Source organism: Pecten maximus, chromosome 6, assembly GCF_902652985.1.
Source record: "Pecten maximus chromosome 6, xPecMax1.1, whole genome shotgun sequence".
NCBI lineage: Eukaryota > Metazoa > Mollusca > Bivalvia > Pectinida > Pectinidae > Pecten > Pecten maximus.
In genome coordinates this window covers 11,063,054-11,083,682 of record NC_047020.1, presented here as the reverse complement: position 1 = coordinate 11,083,682, position 20,629 = coordinate 11,063,054, and the positions used below count along the sequence as shown (strand labels likewise).

Genomic DNA, 20,629 nt, shown 5'->3' with positions numbered 1-20,629 from the left:
AATTCGATATATCAACCAAACAGTAGCATCCAATGCCAACAATAACATTTAACATTGCCAAAAATAGCAAAACTATTCCAAAAATAGCATTCTGAAGCAGTGAAACCTGCAGGTCTATATTGTGGCGATCTATAGAGTAATGTGGAAATGTGACCGGCAATCGGTCAGTAATCAAAATGATTGTGGTGGAAATGTGACCGGCAATCGGTCAGTAATCAAAATGATGATGGTGGTGGAAATGTGACCGGCAATCGGTCAGTAATCAAGATGATGATGGTGGAAATGTGACCGGCAATCGGTCAGTAATCAAGATGATGGTGGTGGAAATGTGACCGGCAATCGGTCAGTAATCAAGATGATGATGAGTTCAGTATAACAACCCAGGGAACAGAGAGCGTGAATAACATGCACACTTAAATACGTCATAACACTTATAACAACGAACCTGCAACTCAAGAAACGAAGAACTTAAAGGAAAGAATATCAGTGATAGCGTAACATCGTAAAGTATATACTTTGTACATGAATATTGGTAACAAAAACAAACACATTTGAAAATCAATAGCAAGAAGATATCGACTACCCCGTACTTACAAAATCCGCATAAGCCTGTGTACAAACAGTGACAAATTATTGAACACTAACGTCGATTGACCCTCCGTCACAACAATGTCACGGAGGGGTCGCATAATCTTTCTGTAAAAAATGGGGCCTTAATATGGGCACGATATAAAATGTGAGACGAACATGGAAATACATAGGCCAAATTCTGTCATTAATTTCATAAATCAACTGTGTGACTTCTCCAAAAACACACATTCACCAGACGCATGCATCTCAAGTACTCGCCCTAATATGACCATAGTTGTTGATAGGACGTTAAATAATACGAAACCAAATCATCTCGTCCTCTATAGAAACTTAGAAACTTTTCCTGAATTACAGATAACATCCTGTTAAAAAGATTTTAACACAATCAAACAGATTGGTCTGTTGCTCAGATATCACCAAATTGTGTCTCATCGTCACAAAGCATTTTCAATTACAACACTTTGTTAACAAACAGTTTTATAATATATGGTGCGTGCTGTCGACTGAAATGCCAACCATACAGCTATCTCAGAAACAATAAAACTATCATCCTTCTCAAACAATGCCTTACAGCCACACTGTTTTAAGTTGAAGCTTTTATATCATTGATCTATTGTATTATTCTTAAATAACTGACCCACCTAAAACCAGTTCTCAAGGAGATAGCAGAAATATCATGTGCACTCCTCAACTCTGCATATATCTGTATATATCGATGTATATGTATACATATGCGCTTATTTCAAATTGGTCTACACTCAAAAGCATATTACCGGTCAGGTTAACATAGGGTTCATATTAATGACCAACTTGCTCAATTTTTGTCATGTTGAGTCAAAAGTTTTCACGCGCATTACTATCTGAATACCTATGCAATTGTAGAACTATGACCTTTAAATACCACTGAAGTTTATTGGCTAGATTTGATAAGTTTAATATTTTACAAAGACTAATTCAGGGTATAATTAACTTACCGCTCCATGAGGTCTTGATACTTCTGTCGAATGTCCTTCATGTCTGCCTCCAACCTCGAGTATTTCTCCTCCTCCTCTTTCAATTGTATGGCTGCTTTTTCATATCGTGAGGAAACCTCTTTTAGTTCCTCCTGTTTTTGTGCTCCGAATGTGGAAGCCTCTGTTAGTGCCCCTTCCTGGAGGTTCAGCATTTTCATTTGGTCCTCAATGGTTTGTTTAAGTTGAGCTGTTTCTGCAGAGTACGCTTCAACCTGGGCACTTAGGGCGTTCTTTTGGTCCTCGATTTGCGTTAGCCTTAGCTCCATGTCAGAGTAGGAATGTGAGAGAGCACCTACCTCCCTTGTCAAGCTCGAGTGATCTTCTTCTGCCACCGACAGTCGCTGGACTACCTTCATTGAAATCGCCTCCATAGCCTCCTCGTCGTCCTTGCTGACCTCGAGGCGAATGATCCGACATTCCAGTTCTTGGAGACTCTTGAGCAAACCCATGACATCATCGCTGATTTTATCCCGATTCCCTTCGATTATTTCCAACCTTTCTGATAATTTTTCATCCTTACGCTCACGGTCTAAATCCTCTTCGATCTTCTCTACTTTCTCAACGACCGGTTCGTACGCAGAACAAACCCTGTCTAAATGACCTATAGCCTCCAGAATTTCCTCTCTACCTTTAGCATTGTCCAAATCATTCTCTTGGTCACTTCTAGCATTAGCATTAATATAACTTTCTGCTCTTGCACGCTGAGTTTCCACTTCAACTAATAGATCGTCTTTTTCCTTTTTCAGAGTATCCACTTCGACCCGTAATTTCCCCATGAGTTTGGCAGATTCCTCAACCTCTGTGCTCTTTGCGTCCTTGAGTTCATCTATTGTGGCCTTGAGACGGTCATTCTCGCGCTCCATCTGCGTTACACGTGTCCTCATCAGACAAAGCTCCGGTTCATGGTCCTGACTCGACACGGCCGGTACGGCATTCTTCGCGAAGTTCTTTGGCAGATTTTGTTTAGCCACCTCACCCGCCGGAGCGATATTGTCCGGCTTGCTCTCCCGCTGGCTCTCCTCCGGTAAAATGTTACTCTGGTCGCCGTCCGCACCGACCTTGGATTTGTCCTTCCTCTGTTGGAATTTCTCATGGAGCTCCTTGAGTAGTGGACTGACAGGTTCCTCCGCCTTCGAATGGCTTTCCTGGGCTTTCTCAACCTGCCGAAGTTTGGCATTTTCTATGTTTACCTGAAAATACACAAAATCGACTTTCCAGTATGTTGTCTATCACTAAAGGCTAAACGAAGAATTTGTCAAATCATGGTTAGGTAACACTGTGACATAACATTCCCATAGCTTGAATTGTTCGTTTACCCTTAACAGTCAACGTCTCAATCCTGTGCTGGGGCGCCGGTCGATAAAAATAACAAGAGACCCAATGAGCCTGACGGTCATCTCACTGTCATCAGTAAGACACATTGGTCATTACATGCAGGTTTGGGTTGAATCCCATTTGTGGAGATTTTAATTTCATTATTATTATTTTTTCATTTTAAAAGTTCTTTTTAGAGAAAATCATGACTATTCAATCATGAATATCACAAAAGGGCCGCCATTACTGGCATTTCGATGTTTTGTTGAGACAAATCGTGACAATATGCCAATGACGCGACTGGTAGTCCTAGCACAGGGATCAGAAATGACAGTCCTTCCGCGACGCTTTTCTACAGCAACTTAATAAAGCTATCACATAAGCTACAACTAAATAAAACAACTAAACCGACATTAGCAATAACTGAATAAGCCTAGACTAGACAACCGTCAGAGATTGAGACCGACATCAAAATTAAAATCTAAAAGACATCCGCTTACATGTTGTATATCTGTTCAGCAAATACTAAGTAATGTGTATAATTTGATTAAATTGATACCTTACGTCTTGTCCTGTGTGAATGCTGATATAAATATGACAACAGCAGCCTTCTAACATACCACAAGACACAAAACGTCACACCTACTTCCGGTTTTTCCATGACGTCATTTCAACGTCATTTATTTTTCGCGCAAATAACAGCGTAAAGCGGAGATGCATCCGCGACAGAATATAAATCAAAGAAGACAAGATGAATCGAAATACGAGGGGAAATTGTTTTGCTTTATGGTATACACCTTATTAATACATTGCTTAGGAGTCATATTGAAAAGTTTACTGTGCATTTTATTTTAAACCATTTTTCACTTATCATTAGAAATATTTTCTACCTGGAGTGGCGACTTCTGAACTGGTAGAGCCTCCTCGGGTTTGATTTCCTCGACAACAGGGGTCGCTTCATCGTCCTCTTTCTCCGGGACTGGTTCTGGCTTTCTCTGTACGAACGAGACAAACGGACAGGATTAGGATTTTATATTTGTAATATCATTTAGATACATCTAAAACGGGGTTGTCAGCTCGAACAGAGATTAATGTAAGGCCTAACATGTCGCTGACTGTAAACAACAGTCCGACTTCCACGGTTCCATGGAACTTTATTTAGTGAACCTAATACAATTAAGTTGGTAAATTCTTAATGAATATAACCGAGCCAATGGTATGTACCAGTGTTGAGGTATTGGCGTGACGAAGGCCACATATCAACGTCACATGCCCTGACTGCAGATCGATGCTCTTCCGTACAGAAATAAGAACGGTTGTGCAACGTAACCATTATTTCACCCATAAACAGCATGGACTATATATATTAGCTGTTGTGACAGCGGCCCACTGGCTAGTCATGTTGATCTGACCAGTTCTATAAACGGTTAAAAATCCATCACTTAACAAGCATACCCCAGTTTAAGGATTTGATGGAGGAAAGTCAAACGGCGAGATGGTTATAAACTTAATTTTTCTCAAATTTTACCTTTCTATAGTGACAATATATTTTAGAAATTATCGTTAATATGAAGAAAGTAACTGAAAAGAAACAAGAAATATCTTTATAAAAAGGTAAACGGCATAGTTTTAATACTTCAGCACGGATAACAGAATTATATCAAATTGAATCATTTTTGGTGATAATAAGACTGCATTTGAATCAGGAATGTAATTATATTAGTGTGTCATTTGAAAAGATACATCCACTTATTCAGCTTGCATTCAATCTTAACTTTTATTCGTTTTTAACTACATATCTGCATTTTGCATTTACCGCTACATTGACCGATCACATACTTCATCTTGACCATGCAGTAACGCCACCTGTCGCGTCATATCCGGGGCAAAAAGAAAATTATACGGCTGTGTCGAACAAGTATTTGATGCATTTCTTTTCGATTACCGGTGGTAATTTTTTTTCTTGTTAATTTCATCATTTACCGGATTTCTTTGTTTGGTGGGACGATATATTTTAGATACTGCAGTGCTTTAGTAATAACTTCGTACGGGAGTACACGGAGAACAAAAATGTAATGAAGTGATCAAATTTAATTTAATTTGATGTTCAGATTTTTAAGATCGAGGGAAAAATATGCTTACATAACATTACCATGTCCTATGTTCCTCTCTTTTTCTGGAAACGTTCATGTTTAGAGAGGCACATGGGAGTATTTTGTGTGGTGATTTTCGATTGTCGTGGCGGGTAGACGTGTTAAAATGGGGCTTTATAGTAACCCTCGAATTTCCCTATACATTGTATCAGAGACATATATATCTCTCTGATTGTATTAAGCACCTTCACTATATACATCTAATTAATTTTACACACATGCTTTCTAGTTAAATAATAACTCAAAAATATTTCTCTTAATTACATATTTGGCATATGTTCACTTAATCTGACTAATGTGGAAACTTTATCCAACTAATTCAATGCATTGATTTTCATATATATGTAGGTACATTGTAGGAATCACAGGGGCAACTGATCTAGGGGGTCGGACCAGGGGTTAATTTTTCATTCTGGGTCATGACCGTGTCAGTTAAGCCCATGTGTGTAGGACAAACGTTGGTAAATATGAAATTTGTCGGCCAATTTATCCATGTTACCAGAGATCCCTACCAACAAAAGACGTTTTAATAGACAAGATGCGGTAGCAACCAAAGGTATACACATATACCACGTACCGTTACAGCACAACATATAGTTACAAGGCAAATAATAACCGCTCCCCTACATATGTGCTCAGCTAGCGAATTGTCGCTCAGGCCAAGATCAGTTCGAGGACATGCATAAGCATTAGGAGCTTGTTAAATAGCTTTAACGATTGTGCTGATACGCTTTACACGGTGTTACATGCCTTGTTAGTGATCAGACGAGATTATCTAGCGGCTGTAAGCGCCAGTAAGCATTTGTATCGCTGACCAGGTATTGTCTCAAGTGTTAATGGGATTACCAATCGTAGGACTAAAAGACTCGTTATTTACTCCCAACCCCGACATGACTAAAATACACAAGGATGTCAGTATACTTAAAGTAAACGTGTAGTTTAGATGTAGTATATTTGTAGAAATTGTGCATTCAATTAACATCGATATATATAATATAGAATTCTGCAATCAATTAAAATCGATATACTAAATAGATAGAAGATCGAAAGCATATGTACACACTCGACAGATTTCGATTTCGTCAGATTTTTTTAAGGTAACTGATTCAATAAAGATCATGACTACATGTATATATTTATACGTCAAATAGGACACCAGTCCATGTGTTATTTTGCACATATGTAAATTTGAAATGTACAACCACGCTTTGTATGTTTTATTGTAACGATAATGACGAACACCTGTAAATAACCTTAAACCTCTGGAAACAACAAACGCCCGCCTACAGACCATGCTATCCAAGTATAGTATGTACCACAGTCCGATACTCAGGCACTAGGCCATGTGCGCCACACAGTGGACAATGTGGAGGTAATGGTGTAATATTTACCGTTGTACTCACATTTTACATTGTATTACAATGTTGGTTTTACGTCGGTGTCGTAAATCAACGTACACATGTATACAATGTATATTTAATGAGAACCAACACATGCCGGTAGTCATGTGACTAGGGTCACATTTCTATATTTATGGCAGCTGTTTATGTGTATCGCAGTATCTGTATTTCATCGCACACATACACACACGTGTGGTATCGTACAGCTCCTCTTTCTTACCTTTCTGTCTTCAGGCTCTTTTCCTTTTTTCTTTTTTGATTTCTTCAGTGGATTTTTGCCCCCGATACAAGAGAAGAACGCCGACATGATCTCCACTCACCCACGATTTTACCGGGTCCAACTCGATCGATACTCTATATGCTGAACACGCTACCTCTGATAGCGAGGATTTCCGGAAATCCAGCATAAAATAACAGCTGTTTCTATAAATAACCTCTACTGTAAATATGTCTTGGCCTATGTCTAGATTGAGAATTCCAAATATTGCGTTTTCACATCCAGTAGTCCAGACCAAGAAATGCACATCATAAACATGGTCGGCACTTTCGATATCACACTGCACATTTTGCGACCAACCTTGGCCGGGGAGCGGTTATTATTTGTGCCGACAGTCAGAAAATCGATAAAGGATGTATTTTCTTTGTTCGATAACAAAATATGTGAATCCCACAGAGGGCACTTATGCTAGACGCTCCTTTATTTCTCCATGATTAATATTCATGGAACATCATGAAGATTTATTGACATTATGATGCAGTGTAATTATAGAGCGATAAGGATTGACCAGTCTTTAAAAGTCTGGGGATTGACGAATGCTATTATGTAAGCGACCTGTCTGTTGTTGAATACAGGCAGAACATAACAGCTCGTGCTCTTGACGTTTCATGTATAAATATGTTCAGTCATGTGAACCATAGTTTGAGTTTAAAAAAACAACAACGCGTCATTCATGCAGGGATTGCTGTTTAAGTGTAACGGTTCGATTTTACATACAACCCAGGATCTTAATGATACTTAATAGTACTGTGTTTTTATAAAACCACGAATTATATACGGCCCTACATTTACAGTACCGCAGAATAAAACCAACTTCCACACTAATAAGCTATCAGTAACACAAACCATAAACTGCAAACTATAAGGAAAGTAACCAGCCGATGGCTTCTGTTAGTTATAAGGAAAGGATAGAAGCAAGTGACAACCAACTAGTAAGTAATGACATTCATCTTCCCACTCATATAAACTAGCACACTTTTACATTCACAATGGTGGGCAAAGATTATCATACACTGTTTTCTATATAAAATATATAATCATAATCACTCGCAAACATTCTCAAACTAAATAATACTCTCATACTTCATTTTACATTCTGAATACATAGATTCACACTTACAGTCAATAATGTAACTATAATTCAACAAAATACTCTCATACTTACACAATTACATACTTCTACTAAGGGACGCAACTCTCAAACAAAGGTACATAACTCGCGAAATCCATTCCCGTCACATAAATGCAGAGCCGCAGACGGCAGCCTTTGTCTCATCTATGTTTTTTTTTCAATATATCATTGGTTTGTATGGTCACGGACTTTAAGTTCATATTATGGCTACTTTCTGTTTTAAACATTATATTGATCATCAAAATGTACAAAGTAAAGATTTTTTCAGATTGCGTTAGGAAGTTTTGATATTTATTTGTAACTGCCTTATAAAACATTTTTCAAGAAAGTCTATAACCACTTAATGGTATATAAACGTGTGTGATAAAGGCCTAGATGGCAGGAATCACGATTTAGGAATGGTGACAAAATAACAATTTCCAATTTTCATGTTGATCATGTAAGTGATGTTTTTTTAGGAATCGGCATACAATATTTCTAACAAAGGTGATTCATTAATGCATTAGTGAGTCAAAATACACTATATATTAGTGTTGTTGTAGACTCGTTCTCGAAATCCGCAACAAATCTCGAGATAGAAATAAATCTTTTATACACTGATGTCACAATTGAAGGATTTCCCCGGTCAAGCGCCCACTTCAACGGTCATTTTAATGTCAGGAGAGCGTGAATGAGCATCTTGGATTGCCATTAATACATGTGTAGAATTTTATGTTATTTGGGAGTATGTGGCTATAACATACTTGACCACTGTGACCTTGAACATGGGTCAAGGTCATTTATATGAGGAAACTGTAATGTCGTCTTCTATATGTAACTACTGGCCAAATATCAGTTCTCAGTTGCTTATAGTTTTCTAGAAGGTAAAAAAATAATGTGTTGTATTATTTTGATGCTAATAGTACGGTGATGTTTTTTTTATTATTCCATAATCTTACGTTTATCATAATCTGTCATTGCAAGGTAGGCTGTATGTATGATTTCATTCGTGACAAAAAAAAAAAAAAAACGACTACAATATGATTTTCTCTGTAACCACTATACATTTACAGAGAACGAGAACTGTGGCCTTTTCCATCCTTACATCGCATATTTTCTCAAAAATGTCTGGATATCGAGAAAATTAGCATGGAATGGCGTAATAATAGTTTGCAACATACAATGTAGCAAATGGTTGCACAAAGATCACTCATATCAATTTTCATGACAATCACTTCATTACATCCTGACCGTGTCGTGTCCCCTTAGATCTAAGAACAATTATCAATAATACGACTTTTATCCCTTAGTTTCCCTCCTTCAGTGTACATGATTTCTGAGTGTTTGCAGATGGACACTAATTGTTACGGCTTTGTTTCTAATTTCTGTATTCAGAGGCCAATAATTGTCGTGTTGACTTTGCCACTTCTAACACGTAATTGATTCCATATTAAGTTGTCAGCGGACAGCAATACTATGATGTCAGGAAGAGTCCCATTGGGTATACATTATTTACCCTAGTTTCCTCCCCTCAGATAGGACCCTTCCATACATGGTCATATGTGTATATCCCGCTGGACTACACAGGAAGCAAGAATATGGTATAGTATTTGTGGTGCGTGTATTACAACTCGTATAGGCAGTATTACATTCGTTCTTCTTTTAGCATATTTGCTTCTTTGACGACACGTTCGTGCCATTCACAGGGGCTGTGATAGCTCAGTGGTCCGATTAAAGCGTCGACCACCTAATCTCAGGCAAAGACCCGAGGTGTCCTTACCCGTGTGTCGGTTTGTGTTTCTCGGGAAACTGAGAAACGTGCCTGTCTGTGACGTCGTGGTTGTGTCCTTGGACAAGACATTTTACCCTAACTGCTTTGGATGGCATGCGACGGGCCTACCGTGTGTTGTTCAGCGAGAAAGTCACCAACTACTACAAGGAGACCCCACTTCAAAACGACCCTGGCTGTTCACGAAACGATAAAACCGCCGAACAAATAAACAAAGTTTTCATTCATTCAATTTCATATATTTTATATTTACATGGTTGTTTGTTTTATATTTACATGGTTGTTTGTTTTGTATTGACATGGTTGTTTGTTTTATATTGACACGGTTGTTTGTTTTATATTGACATGGTTGTTTGTTTTATATTGACATGGTTGTTTGTTTTATATTGACATGGTTGTTTGTTTTATATTGACATGGTTGTTTGTTTTGTATTGACACGATTGTTTATTTTATATTGACATGGTTGTTTGTTTTATATTGACATGGTTGTTTGTTTTATATTGACACGGTTGTTTGTTTTGTATTGACATGGTTGTTTTATATTGACATGGTTGTTTGTTTTATATTGACATGGTTGTTTGTTTTATATTGACACGGTTGTTTGTTTTGTATTGACATGGTTGTTTTATATTGACATGGTTGTTTGTTTTATATTGACATGGTTGTTTGTTTTATATTGACACGGTTGTTTGTTTTATATTGACATGGTTGTTTTATATTGACATGGTTGTTTTATATTGACGTGGTTGTTTGTGTTGTATTGACACGGTTGTTTGTTTTATATTGACATGGTTGTTTGTTTTATATTGACATGGTTGTTTGTTTTGTATTGACATGGTTGTTTATTTTATATTGACACGGTTGTTTGTTTTATATTGACATGGTTGTTTGTTTTATATTGACATGGCTGTTTGTTAAATTATATTGACACGGTTGTTTGTTTTATATTGACACGGTTGTTTGTTTTATATTGACATGGTTGTTTGTTTTGTATTGACACGGTTGTTTGTTTTATATTGACATGGTTGTTTGTTTTATATTGACATGGTTGTTTGTTTTATATTGACATGGTTGTTTGTTTTATATTGACATGGTTGTTTGTGTTTAATTGTGTTCATGCGTAAAAAGGTTCAAACGTTTTGCTATAAAAGTGTTCCATTTGACTTTCAAACACTTCATAAATGTCTGATGGAGAAGACACGAAAACGTTGTATATGTAATGTACTCACAACGTGTAACATATTTATTGCTAATTTGCCTAATGCATCCTTGATTCATTTGTGTTGTCCACTAATAACTAAGTTTAAAATCGAACGCAGAATTCTGGAGAGGGTGACATTGTGAGAGTGTATCTAAAACAACTTTTCACGTGTTAGAAATGAAAGTCAACACGGCCAATTAGTGGTTTCTACAGAAATTAGCTATACCAAAACTTGTTATATGTTAGCAATGACAGTCAACACGATCAATTAGTGGTTTCTACAGAAATTATATATATCAAAACTGTGTATGTGTTAGCAATGACAGTCAACACGATCAATAAGTGGTTTCAACAGAAATTATATACATGTATATCAAAACTTTGAATGTGTTAGCAATGAAAGTCAACACGATCAATTAGTGGTTTCTACAGAAATTATATATATCAAAACTTTGTAGAAATTATATACACCAAAAAGAAACTATGTTCATCGTGAGGGGCCGCGGTAGCCGAGTGGTTTACTTTATCACCAGCCCTCCGCCTCTGGGTTGCGAGTTCGAAACCTACGTGGGGCAGTTGCCAGGTATTGACCGTAGGCCGGTGGTTTTTCTCCGGGTACTCCGGCTTTCCTCGACCTCCAAAACCTGGCACGTCCTTAAATGACCCTGGCTGTTAAAAGGTAACAAAAACTAAACCAAACCGAGATTAATCGTGTGTTGTTGCTAATAATATACAAGTAGAACTCTACAACCTGTTATGTCTACAAACACATGCGTGTCTCTGGTTAGTATTTGTTGAATAAGAGACCCCTACTAGCCTGCGTCTAGATTTCGAGTTTTTCATTTCAATAGCGATTCCCCCTATATAAATTGGTATACATTGTACACTGTATTGTGAGATATATATCAATGTTAACATTATTAGTAATTAAATTGAATTAAATTACATCGGGGTTATCAGAAGACTACATTGTGATGTTATTTTAATATTTGAAAACTAACGATTACCTTAGAAAATAGCTGTGATATTGTAAAGGGGAAATTGTAAAGTTGGTAAACCTACTTTAATCTCTGATTTAGATACATATTTGTATATATAAGTGTATGTATCTATCTAAGCTTGTGAGTGCTTTAATTAATATCCATTTTTGATAACAACCTAAAATATCTGAAAATAATCCAGTCAAAAGAAAGAAAAAAATGGTGATATCGAGGATGAGTTTTATTATATTTTGGTATGCCCATTATATACAGATCTGAGGGTAACATATAGAAAACAATATTACTTCAAAAAACCATCTGTTTTTAAATTAATCCAACTTTTAGGTTGTGAATATGTTAGAGAGTTGTCTAAGTAAATATCTATACTTGGCTAGCAATAGACGTAATTGATTAGTTTCATCACACTATGATTAATATTCGGATCGGCCACATCTTGTCGATAAAAATGAATTTTACTGGCGAAAGCAGCCATTAATCGATTTGGAGTAACGTTGGGTACTACATTTTCATTTCAGTATATTATTGTTTGTATGTTTGAATTAGTCGAAGTTCCTTGTTTATAGAATGTCCTCATTACAATTATAAGTAATGTTGTGTACGTAACGTTAGATCAATTACCATATACATATGTGTAACACTTCCCTGTATCATCTATATTTCGTGTTAATAATGTTTAATGTATATCATTAAAGAACTTGAAACTTGAACCACATACAGAGACTTGACACATCCCGCCACCCCGTCTCCCGTTAAAGATACCTATAATGTGTACCAAAACCCTGTGATATCACAGTAGAACACATTCTCATAGATCACAGGAAATCGGGGAAGATGTGCATTGTAATACATCAGGCTGGTAAATTTTGCCAAGTCTCTGTGGTTGGATGGAACAATCATTTAATGTAGACTATAAGTAAAGTTTAAAGTTTCATCGTTCCATTATGTGCTGTGGTATTTACTTTGTTATTTACTTAATTCACCAACTCTCATAATGAAATAGACAACGGTTAGGCGAAATACACTATGGCCAGGCAATGCTCACGTGACGCGCCCTAGCGACGCCCGTCCCCTGGTGCCGCCTTTGAAGTTGACCTCTGTTAGCTGGAGCTGCCGAGCCTAACGGATGCTGTTGACAGCAAAACGGTGTTTTGAATCCCAGCCAAGTTTCGGGGATTGGTCAGTTAGATTATACTCTGGAGTGCCTCATTATCTAAATCTGCATTGTACAAGACAGGTGGACATTTTAGTAAAATGGATTTTAACCTCAGTAAAGACTATCTCGGACTTTCTGACGTAATCTTTTTAAATGATGAGGACAAGGAAAGTGAACTGTGTGATATGATGGAGCAGGTCATTGAGATTCAAGGCGATAAAAGTAGACCAGCTACTGCGTGGAAACTGGACGACACGCCGAAAGCGAAGTGTACATTGCTTCCCATACCGTATACGGTTGGAGAGAAACAAGTATGTCTACTTCCAAAGCATGAACCCGAGGCGCAAAGTATCGGACACACGCAACGGAAACTCACGAAAAATCTTGGTGAACAGTATGAATCACAACACGTGTTTCAACAACGGCTGTTCAGTCAAAGGGAACTATACGGAACACCAAACACTTTTCAACAGCGTCCACCAAGTCCTCTTCTTCGAGAGGAGACCCAACAGGAACGGAGCACAGTTCAAAACCTGCCATTGAGACCAAATTATGGAACACAACATGGATTCCGGCACCAACCGCGTAGTCAAAGGGGACAGTATGGAACATCAAATACTTTTCAACAGTGTCCATCAAGTCCTCCAGTTCAAGAGGAGACTCATCAAGAACGACCCGGGGTCCAATACATGTTGTCCAGACCACTGACACAGGATCTCGCATCAAATGTACTTAAGCAGCGTCCAATAAGTCAGTTTCCAGAGCGCTATCAATCTCCAGCTGTGTTCAAACAACAAACGTTCAACCCAGGTGAACAGTCTGATAGTGCATGTGTCTCCACAAAAGGATGTACGCACTGTTCGGAACCATACATTTTACATGTGGGGCTGACATCGTCAAAAAAACAAGTCGGACGAACTGGACAAGATCTTCAATGGTGCGGGATGACTTCCGGGAAACAAAAACATGACACGTCCCAGGCGGAACATGGCACTGTGATTCAGCACAGTGAGAAACACATCGGCCATTTTGGAACGCAGCAGAAACGGCAGCACAGGGGAGCTCGTCCGGAGAGGCTACTACGTCACAATCAATCGGAGACATCCGTGACCGACACCAAAGACGTTCCCGGTTTCAAACAGTTTTCAGTGCAGAGGTTCGACACTCCATGTCGTTATCCCTCTCTAACTGGTCCTGTTGACGTCACTTATTCGCAGGACCAGGCTACACTTCCAGAACAACCCTTAGAACTTGCCCAACGTCGCAGCTGTGACATTGATACATTTAAAAGTATAAAAAGTGTGCCGGCTAACGCAACGAATAAGGGTAAACTCGTGTGTAAGTTCTGTAAGACGAATGGAGAAACAAAGATGTTCTACATGTCGCATGACCTCAAGGACGCAAAGGGACTCGTCACATGTCCAGTGTTGAGGACCTTCCGATGTCCCATCTGCAAGGCAACAGGGGACCACGCTCACACCATCACGTACTGTCCGTTCGGATCAGGGAAATGTTCCGTCATGGTGACGAGTAAGACACCGCGGATGAGTTGTGGACGTTCAAGAGTGTTTGATTTCCGATAAGGCATCGTGTCATCATTCCCTTCCCTGTTACACTTCAGCGCCTATTTCTAACCTGAACTAGGGATACCAGACAATCGGCAGTTACTTTAAATCTGTTAACGGCTAAAGTGTGTGTCGTGGGAGAATTTTATAATTATTATTTATTGTGTGTCGTGGGAATCTTATATTGATGATTTATTGTTTGTCGTGAGAATCTTATATCTATGTTTTATTGTGTGTCGTGTGAATCTTATATCGATGATTTATTGTGTGTCGTGAGAATCTTATATCGATGATTTACTATGTGTCGTGGGAATCTTATATTGATGATTTATTGTGTGTCGTGGGAATCTTATATTGATGATTTATTTGTTTGTGTCGTGAGAATCTTATATCGATGATTTATTGTGCGTCGTGAGAATCTTATATTGATGATTTATTTGTTTGTGTCGTGAGAATCTTATATCGATGATTTATTGTGCGTCGTGAGAATCTTATATCGATGATTTATTGTGCGTCGTGGGAAACTTATGTTGATGATTTATTGTGTGTCGTGGGAATCTTATATCGATGATTTATTGTGTGTCGTGGGAATCTTATATTGGTAATTTATTGTGTGTCGTGGAAATCTTATATTAATAATTTATTGTTTGTCGTGAGAATCTTATATTGATAATTTATTGTGTGTCGTGTGAATCTTATATCGATGATTTATTGTGTGTCGTGGGAATCTTATATCGATGATTTATTGTTTGTCGTGAGAATCTTATATTGATAATTTATTGTGTGTCGTGTGAATCTTATATTGATGATTTATTGTTTGTCGTGAGAATCTTATATTGATAATTTATTGTGTGTCGTGTGAATCTTATATTGATGATTTATTTGTTTGTGTCGTGAGAATCTTATATCGATGATTTATTGTGTGTCGTGAGAATCTTATATTGATGATTTATTGTGTGTCGTGGGAATCTTATATTGATGATTTATTTGTTTGTGTCGTGAGAATCTTATATCGATGATTTATTGTGTGTCGTGGGAATCTTATATTGATGATCTAGTGTGTGTCGTGAGAATCTAATATCGATGATTTATTGTGTGTCATGGGAATCTTATGTTGATGATTTATTGTGTGTCGTGGGAATCTTATATTGATGATTTATTTGTTTGTGTCGTGAGAATCTTATGTTGATGATTTATTGTGTGTCATGGGAATCTTATATTGATGATTTATTTGTTTGTGTCGTGGGAATCTTATATTGATGATTTATTTGTTTGTGTCGTGAGAATCTTATATTGATGATTTATTGTTTGTCGTGAGAATCTTATATCTATGTTTTATTGTGTGTCGTGAGAATCTAATATCGATGATTTATTGTGTGTCGTGAGAATCTTATGTTGATGATTTATTGTGTGTCGTGGGAATCTTATATCGATGATTTATTGTGTGTCGTGAGAATCTTATATCGATGATTTATTGTTTGTGTCGTGAGAACCTTATATTGATGATCTATTGTGTGTCGTGGGAATCTTATATTGATGATTTATTGTGTGTCGTGTGAATCTTATATTGATGATTTATTGTTTGTGTCGTGGGAATCTTATATCGATGATTTATTGTGTGTCGTGGGAATCTTATATCGATGATTTATTGTGTGTCGTGAGAATCTTATATCTGTGATTTATTGTTTGTGTCGTGAGAATCTTATACCGATGATTTATTGTGTGTCGTGGGAATCTTATATTGATGATTTATTGTGTGTCGTGAGAATCTTATATTGATGATTTATTGTGTGTCGTGAGAATCTTATATCGATGATTTATTGTGTGTCGTGTGAATCTTATATTGATGATTTATTGTTTGTGTCGTGAGAATCTTATATCGATGATTTATTGTGTGTCGTGAGAATCTTATGTTGATGATTTATTGTGTGTCGTGAGAATCTTATATCGATGATTTATTGTGTGTCGTGATAATAGTATATCGATGATTTATTGTGTGTCGTGGGAATCTTATATTGATGATTTATTGTGTGTCGTGGGAATCTTATATTGATGATTTATTGTGTTTCGTGAGAATCTTATATTGATGATTTATTGTGTGTCGTGGGAATATTATATTGATGATTTATTGTGTGTCGTGGGAATATTATATTGATGATTTATTGTGTGTCGTGGGAATATTATATTGATGATTTATTGTGTGTCGTGTGATTCTTATATTGATGATTTATTGTGTGTCGTGGGAATATTATATTGATGATTTATTGTGTGTCGTGTGATTATTATATTGATGATTTATTGTGTGTCGTGGGAATATTATATTGATGATTTATTGTGTGTCGTGTGAATCTTATATTGATCATTTATTGTGTGTCGTGAGAATCTTATATTGATGAATTATTGTGTGTGTCGTGAGAATCTTATATCGATGATTTATTGTGTGTCGTGAGAATCTTATATTGATGATTTATTGTGTCGTGTGAATCTTATATTGATGATTTATTGTTTGTTTAGTGGGAATCTTATATCGGTGATTTATTGTGTGTCGTGATAATCTTATATCGATGATTTATTGTTTGTGTCGTGTGAATCTTATATCGATGATTTATTGTATGTCGTGTGAATCTTATATTGATGATTTATTGTTTGTGTCGTGGGAATCTTATATCGATGATTTATTGTATGTCGTGTGAATCTTATATTGATGATTTATTGTTTGTGTCGTGGGAATCTTATATCGATGATTTATTGTGTGTCGTGATAATCTTATATCGATGATTTATTGTATGTCGTGGGAATCTTATATCGATGATTTATTGTGTGTCGTGAGAATCTTATATCGATGATTTATTGTGTGTCGTGGGAATCTTATATTGATGATTTATTGTATGTCGTGTGAATCTTATATTGATGATTTATTGTATGTCGTGTGAATCTTATATCGATGATTTATTGTATGTCGTGTGAATCTTATATCGATGATTTATTGTGTCGTGGGAATCTTATATCGATGATTTATTGTTTGTGTCGTAGGAATTTTTTTCTTGGTAGAATATGTCGCTTTTGATATTGGTGAATCTTATGAAATATAAATATATTTGAAGATCGATACATTTCATCAGAGTTCTACATATTACAACATTTGTGGGTCTCTTATTGTATTGAGTGTTTTGATACAACAGAGGAAATGTATTTATAGTGTGCGACTAGATTACACCTGTATTTACTCTAATCATTATGTCTGTTTGGTTATACCTACCTGTACATGTATTCATTATGACTGTTTGGTTATACCTACCTGTACATGTATTCATTATGACTGTTTGGTTATACCTATCTGTACATGTATTCATTATGTCTGTTCATTATGTCTGTTTGGTTATACCTATCTGTACATGTATTCATTATGTCTGTTTGGTTATACCTATCTGTACATGTACTCATTATGTCTGTTTGGTTATACCTACCTGTACATGTATTCATTATGTCTGTTTGGTTATACCTATCTGTATATACCTATCTGTACATGTACAGAAAATGGATTTACTCTGCACGAGTGAACTTGTGCTTGCATGTGTTCCATGCCGTAAAATGCATGTGTGTTTTATCGGTATCGGAGAAATGTATTCACTGCATGTGCGCCTTATCTATACCGGAATTATATGTACGATAGTTGCGACTTATATGTACGGTGAAATGTATTAACTTGCGCCTTTCGTACGCAGAAATGTATGTGCGCCATACCTATGTCGGGCAATGTATTTAAAATATGGGTAGTGTCTTAACTGTATAGAGAAAGCTTTTGCCTTCACCTGCTGTACCAGAATATGCGCTTTTCTTGTACACTAATGTATGAGCCTTATCTGTATTTATTTACTGTGTGTGCGCCTGCTGTACCAGGATTTGCGCTTTTCTTGTACAGATATGTATGTGCCTTATCTGTATTTATTTACTGTGTGTGCGCCTGCTGTACCAGGATTTGCGCTTTTCTTGTACAGATATGTATGTGCCTTATCTGTATTTATTTACTCTGTGTGCGCCTGCTGTACCAGGATATGCGCTTTTCTTGTACAGATATGTATGAGCCTTATCTGTATGTTTAACTGTACGTGCGCCTGCTGTATCAGAAAAACTATATTTAGATTCGCTTTACTTGTCTACCTCATGGTATGTACCCTACATGTAAGTTACACATGACGTGTAAATGGTTTACATGGGTATTGTTATTAAAATGAAGGTTACACTAGTTGTATTTGACCTGAATTGATTTAACTTTTTCCCTGGAATCAGAATCAAAAGGGTAGTAGCTGTGCATATAGCGGTAGGGGTATGATTTTTGTCTTGTTGTATTGCTTCATATTATTTCATCTGTACATGTTATCTTAGTTGTGTATGGTTTGTATGTAGTCTAGTATTGACCATGTTTAGTCTAGTTATGATAATATTTAGTCTAGATTTGATTATGCTCAACATAATTATGTTATTACTCAAAATAGTTGATTCCATCTTACGTTGGGTTAAAGACTGACTATTGGAGTTGTTTTTTTAGCCATGCTTTAGTCATGTTTTGTTGTATTTTTTATATTCCTATGTGTATTATACAGTCCAGACTAGTCATCAACCGTAGTCATACCAGTATATAGAGTTAACAGCTTTATAATATTTAGATTAGTCTATGTGTGTTTTTATAATGATTATTTTTATCTTCGAAATATTTCAGTTTTAGTCGTGTATTTCCATATGTAATTGATGTGTTTAAATAATAACTTCATATCTAAAGTTTTAGTCGTGTATTTCCATGTACATGTACTTTCAAAACAATATTGAAACAATGTACAACAAAGGGATGTAGTCCCGTTACTTTAGTCTTGTATATCCATATTTAAGTCTACTTCAGTATATGTTTATTATTTTCATCTTGAATCTTACCTTGTATACGTGATAATAAATCTTCACGCCTTGAAAACACAGTCTCTTATGAACTACATATTGACAGTAATTTAAAAGTGACCCTATTACCTTTGTGTAATTTGATTTACTACTTATGTTTCGGGAAATGCATTTGTTGAGATTTGATTTGCGAAAAGGTGTGCGTTTTGTTGTTCTGAGCTCCATGTACTGCTGTAGATCTCCCAAACCTGTAAACCTGTTCAAACGCAATCATCGTAATTATCATAATAAATGATTGATAAACGTCAACGTTATTGTTGTATTCGTTTGTTTTCTAGCAATGGTCAGGAATCTATGGGTGCCGTTTTAGTATTTATCTACAAAATGTTATATCATTAATTCGAATTATAGATATCATTAATTCGAATTATTGATATCAATAAATAAATTATTGATGTCAATAAATGAATTAATGATATCAATAATTCTTATTAATAATAAAGTCATAAATAGTTAATGACAGCAAAAATATCTTATGATATCTATAATTCAAATTATTGATATAATTAATTCATTTCTTGATATCAATAATTCGAATTAATGATATCTATAAAAAAAAGACTGCTCCCTCTATGTCTAAAATGACAGGTTCTCGTTCTCGTAGAATGACATGTGTCATTTCATTTAAAATATCGTATTATTTAATCTCATTAAATGATAACAGTGAACTGGATCAGTTATTGATCTGATTTTTTAAAGAGGGTAAATAATGGATATTAAGTAAGGCACTACATTCGGAACAGCGGGAAGATACGCATGGTGCCAGCTTAAATAGAGGTGATGGTCTCCACTGCACTTGGTGTAATTGACAGAGAACTTTTTTTAAAATTTGATTGCAGTCCACATCATCGTTGTCAAAACAGCGTTGCCCCTGAATTATCTTTTGTCTGATATGAAGCAGCAATTGCTGTATATCGTCCATCATGGTTTTATGTGTAATTCCACACAAAATGGGGAGACTAATTATTTGCTGTTGCTCCACACACGAATTAATGATATCAATAATTCGAATTAATGCTATCTTTAATTCCGGATATTTAATGATTTTATTGATATCAACAATTTGTATTAGATCTAGTGATATCACTAAATGAATTAATGATATCACTA

At 36.3% G+C, this 20,629-nt stretch overlaps 1 protein-coding gene across 2 annotated transcripts in view; it reads right to left on the bottom strand.

Annotated features, from left to right (window-relative positions):
- The window catches only part of LOC117328953 (GRIP and coiled-coil domain-containing protein 2-like), a 28,848-nt gene extending 21,802 nt beyond the window's left edge, over nt 1-7,046 (bottom strand). The window contains exons 1-4 of one of the 2 annotated variants that reach the window (XM_033886585.1): nt 6,692-7,046; nt 3,809-3,913; nt 1,566-2,794; nt 595-609 (exon numbers count right to left, since the gene is read on the bottom strand). In XM_033886585.1, coding sequence (XP_033742476.1) covers nt 595-609; nt 1,566-2,794; nt 3,809-3,913; nt 6,692-6,778 — 1,436 coding nt within the window. In that variant the 5' untranslated portion in view covers nt 6,779-7,046. The remainder of the gene's footprint in view (nt 1-594; nt 610-1,565; nt 2,795-3,808; nt 3,914-6,691) is intronic. The other variant, XM_033886586.1, reaches the window with a different exon arrangement.
- Nucleotides 7,047-20,629: the final 13,583 nt, after the last annotated feature.